This window comes from Capsicum annuum, chromosome 5 (assembly GCF_002878395.1).
Source record: "Capsicum annuum cultivar UCD-10X-F1 chromosome 5, UCD10Xv1.1, whole genome shotgun sequence".
NCBI lineage: Eukaryota > Viridiplantae > Streptophyta > Magnoliopsida > Solanales > Solanaceae > Capsicum > Capsicum annuum.
Window position 1 is genome coordinate 217,716,494 of NC_061115.1, and position 5,329 is coordinate 217,721,822.

Sequence of the window (5,329 nt, forward strand, 5' to 3'; positions counted from 1 at the left end):
GACTTCTTGAGAAACAAGGATCAATTTTCACTTAATACATTATTTTTTCTTTTATTAGTAGTGCGTACCGGCCATGTTGTAAAAATTTTGGATTCGCGCAAAAAAGTGAAAAAAGGAAAAAAAAAAACGATATATAGAAGAACAAAGTTTAGCATTTAAAAGTGAAGTATATCACATCACTCATATACTAGACCATAATTATACTCGTACAAATAGCTTATCGACTATACATATACAAAAGATGGGTTGACAAACTAAAAGAAAGCAACACGCAGCTCTGGAGCGGGTTCTGCAGATTCAGTTGGACCTACTACATACTAAACATTTTGTGTACATATCGGTAATATATGATCACACACATTAGTCTGAACTCACTGACTTTACATCCCTAACTCGCTTCTGCTTAATAATAATAAGCCATAGGTTTTGGTTTTCTATTGTAATAATCACAAATAAGAACCCCTCCATGTAACTTCATAGCTTCATAACTATTCATAACTCTCTCTTCACTTGGTTTGAATTGAACAACATGAGATTTTTGTGGTTGATATTGATTATAATTAGAAAAGTAGTTTTTATTTGTTGTTGTAACAACAACATTAGAAGAACAAGAAGGAATTTGAGGCCTAATTTTTCCCTTTGTTGCATAGAATTCTTGTTCATCAAGATGAGCAAAGGCTTCTTGGCCTATCTTTGATATGTCTTTTTTGTTTGTTGCCATTTGATTTAAGATTTGGTTAATTTCTAATATTTGTTGTGTGTAAAAATTTTGGTATTTTGTTTACTTGTAGAAAGGAATGACTTGTTGGTTGTGTTTGTTGTGAGAATTAATGGATAGGACTCCTATTTATAGGCATCATTTAACTAAATAATAAGAAAAAGGAGCAAACTTTAAAAAGATAATGTAAAATAATTCTTTCCTTTCCAACATTTTCTTTTTGTCACCTATGTTGTTCGATATTTTCTTTTGGACTCGATAAAATCTAGATTCGGATTGGAAAATTTCTGTTTAAGGAGTAAGCAGGGGCGGAGCCACCTTTAGGTCATGGGGTAATACTATGATTTTTGAATAACTGGTTTATAGTATTACCTTTTTGGTGTCTTGTTACCTTTATTATATATCTAGCGCGGTGTGATATTTCTTTTTTTTTTATTTGCTTTTATATTTTTTGTTTGTTATACTGTTATCTGTCCTGAGCCGAGGTTCTACCGGAAACAACCTCTGTACTTCATATGAGGTAGCTAGTGGTATAGATTACGTACACTTAGCTTTCCCCCCCCCCCCCCCCTCCGGCCAGACCCCACTTTGTGGGAACACACTGGGTATGTTGTTATTGTTATTGTATATATAGAAGATGTTGAACCACCTTCAGCTAGTTTGTATGTATACTTTTCAGTTTTTGAAATCCGTTAGTGAAAATTTTGACTCCGCCACTAAAGATAAGCACTTAATCGTGACTCTAATCCCATAACCCGAACTAGAGATTTCTGATTAAATATAACGGGGTACTTGTCATCCTACCACAATGACATTTTTGCAAATTAAAATATTTTTTATGTTTCAATTGATGTGATATTGTTTGACTAGACACCACTATCAAACAAATACTATTGTTGAGAAAATTTGCCTTATCGAGAACACTTCCGACGAAGTACTTTTTGATGGAAATCTCATATTTCTAACAACAACCACCATTGGAATTTCTCATTCTTAGTAATAGGTGATATTTAATGAAGAACGGAAGATTGTGAAAACTTATAATCTAAAACAAGTTGATCTTAAATAATTTTTTCGCTGTAAATAATCGCATTAGAGGTATAAGATGAATGCTCTAAATTTATAAATGTGATATTTTTTTTTTAACAAACTACGGAAAAAAAAAGTGTCACATAAATTGTAACAGAATGAAATAACTTTTATGTTAATTTTTACTATTCAATTCAAAATGAAGTTACAACAATGACATAGAATTTATTCTCTTTTGGAAATTGGAATTATGTATACATCTATACTTTCGGTGCAAATTATTAAATATTCCATGCATGGGTCTTTGTTTAATTTAATTTGACTAAAATACAGTAATATTGACTAGCTATGACAACTAATTAAACCTATAATTACTTTATTCTTATCACACTTGTTGTGATTGGGAAGCCTAAATCAACTATTTATATGTTAAAATTAAGACTAATCATGTGGAGATGGTGACAATTAGTAACATTAATTTATTTTCTCAATTAAATAAAAAAGAAAAGAGCAAAAGATACACGGTCGGTTGGTTAAAAAAAAAAAAAGAATGTTGGTTTAAAAAAAAGAATTAGATTCCTTCTTAGCTTCCTTTGCTAGTTAGTAATCCATTAATCCAAACTAATTAAAATAAATTAATTAATTCACCATTAGAGAAATTATTTTTTACGTGTCGAAGATTAGAGAGAACATGATATATTTGTAGTTTACCGAGAATATGATCTTAGATAAAATGATATATATATCGAGGATTAAAGTAGAAGTTTGATAGATTGTATCACCCCGTATGTTTGGGCGTCCACCTCCATTCTTCGGAAGACACTTGATCTTTTCATCCACATTTTCGTCTTTCTTTTGCTTTATGATATAGTCGGGGCTATGTCCCGACCTAGGGGTTTTATTCTTAAAGTTAGAAGCTTCGTAGATTGAGTTGGGTAAATGTTTTCATGTCGTATTACAAGACTTGGATTTTGGTTTATTATTTTGAGTTTCATATTTTATGAGCCAAAAGTTCTGCAGTACTTTATTATGACTATGCTTATGATGATGCGATAAGGGGCCTTCGTTGGTTGGGAATGTCCGTCACGATTAGGGCTTGGATCGTGACGTAGGTAGTCAAGTGTTGTCTAATTTTTTTCTCAATATTACTACTATTACTGATCTCCTATTATCTAATTCTCTGCTTGTTATTATATATATATATATATATTTTACTTCTATTATCGTATTATTTGTTATTGTTACTATTCTTCCTACACAATTTACTTCTGCACTATTATGCATTATACTTTCTTTCTAAACTTGCTTTAAAATACTTTACTTGAGTCGATAATCTATTGAAATAACCTCTCTTTTGTCTTCAAAAGGCAGAATCCCGAACATATGATAAACTCACTAGTTAAAAATGTCTTATAAAAGTATATATATATATGATCTTTCCAATCTCTCTTTTTATGTATATTTTAAATAAAAGAAAAAGAGAAAAGTAAATAAATGCTAATCCATTTGGCATCTTATCGGGGAGTTATATGGATATTATTAATTGTTTTTTCTTCTTCTAAGGAATATTATGTTTTCCAATATCCTAGGATTAATTATCATCATGATTGCATTACTAATCACGGATTATACCAATAATTCCACAACTTAATTAGTTAATTAATATCATCTATATTTGTCTAGAAACAGGTTGAAGTCAGAGTCAGATGAGTCAGAAGAAACAGGTTTGCTGACCTGTTTCTTTGAACGAGTAGAAGAACTGGGAGAGACTTTGGATGGAAAAGCTTTGACAGTGGGGGAGGTTTTTGAAGAGGAGGAAGCCTTTGAAGCAGGCGTAGACACAGAAGATTTGGAAGATTTTGCTCTAACAGCATTAGGTTTCATGACTGATCGAAGAAGAAGATCAGAAGAAGATGTAGGAGAAGAGACAGGAGGAGGAGTGGTATCATAAATTACTACACGTTTTCTCTTGTTAGCTCTAAGAGCTTCAGATAATTTAGCATCTTCAAGTTGTTTCTTTCCTCTAGTATGAGGGGTTCGAGGAGTAGAGATAATGGGAGGGGGCGGTGAACTAACAGTGTCTTTAGCTGGGATAGAGGGTTTTTTCTTGACCTGAGATCTAGACCTTCTTGGGATTAAGTATGCAATAGGAAGATCGTCCCTATCATTAAGAAAATCATCCTCATTAACAATTCTGAGCGGGATAGGAGGAGGAAGAAGGGGTATCGAGAAGGAAGAAGTAGATGAGAGAATTTGGGAAAAAGGGTTTGGGAAATTTGTGAAGGTGGAGAAATCTGTGAATTTCTGGGAGATTGGAGAAGGAATTAAGGGCGGTAAGGTAATGTTTGGATGAAGGATAAGTGCGGTGAGGGAATTTTCAACAGAGTCAGTGGAGGAAGAAGAAGAGGGTGAAGATGAAGAGAGGGATGTCATATTTGAAACGGGAAGGTGTTCTTGAGTGTGAGAAGGTTGGAGAGAAGTATGAGTGTAGAATCAAAACAAAAGAAGGTGTATTTAAGAGGAGAAGGTAAGGAAGTTGAAAAGGTGAGGGACTGTATGTGGTAGAGGGATAATAATGAGTGTTTTAGTCCTGATGGGAAAGAGAGTGGCAGCTTTTTGAAAAAAGGAGGGACTCTTTGCATTTTGGTGGTTTAAATGGATCAGGAGGAACCAGGAAAGCAACTTGTTTCTCTTGAGGTTACTTTGAAGTACTAGTAATCATACCTGAATGACAAAATAGACAAAATTGCTTCTGTAATCCAAGCTTCCTGCAAGATCAACACATACATGAGTCAACACATTCTAAAATCTTGGACTTAGGATACACAACTTAATGCGTGAGACTGGATTAATCAATAATCACATGCAAAGTCAACTTATTCTAGTCAAGCATTGAGGGAGACTTATGCAATTTTAATCATCCCCAAGGCTAACCTAATTTTTTCGAAGTGTTCTCTACTCAATGCCTTAGTAAAAATGTCAGCAATCTATTCCTCAATAGAACAAAACATAATGGATATATGACCTTTTTCAATATTATCTCTAAGAAAGTGATGCCTAATATCAATATGTTTGGTTCTCTTGTGTTGAACAGGATTTTTAGCTACGTTAAAAGCGCTCGTATTATCACAAAAAATAGGAACACAACCAACATCTATATCAAAATCCAGGAGTTGTTGCTTAATCCATAGCAATTGAGCACAACAGGAACCTGCAACAAGATATTCAGCTTCAGCAGTAGATAAGGCAACTGAATTTTGCTTCTTAGTGGGCCAGGTAATCAAACATGATCCAAGGAAGTGAGCCATTCCAGGAGTGCTTTTCCTATCCACCAAATATCCTGCATAATCAGCATCTAAGTAACCCACCAAATCAAAGTTACTACCTTTGGGGTACCATAAGCTAAGATTACTAGTTCCCTTTAAGTATCTAAAGATTCTCTTCAGAGATTTTAAATGTGATTCTTTGGGTTTTGCTTGAAACCTGGCACATAGTCCTACACTGAACACAATGTCAGGCCTGCTTGCTGTGAGGTACAATAATGGCCCAATCATACCTCTATACATCTTTTGCTCTACATCT

At 33.7% G+C, this 5,329-nt stretch overlaps 1 protein-coding gene across 1 annotated transcript in view; it reads right to left on the bottom strand.

Moving 5' to 3' along the window:
- Window positions 1-4,180, bottom strand: part of LOC124898638 (receptor-like protein 1) — a 6,299-nt gene extending 2,119 nt beyond the window's left edge. Inside the window, exon 1 of the mRNA XM_047412284.1 lies at window positions 3,482-4,180. Coding sequence (XP_047268240.1) covers window positions 3,482-4,180 — 699 coding nt within the window. The remainder of the gene's footprint in view (window positions 1-3,481) is intronic.
- Between the last annotated feature and the right edge of the window lie 1,149 nt (window positions 4,181-5,329).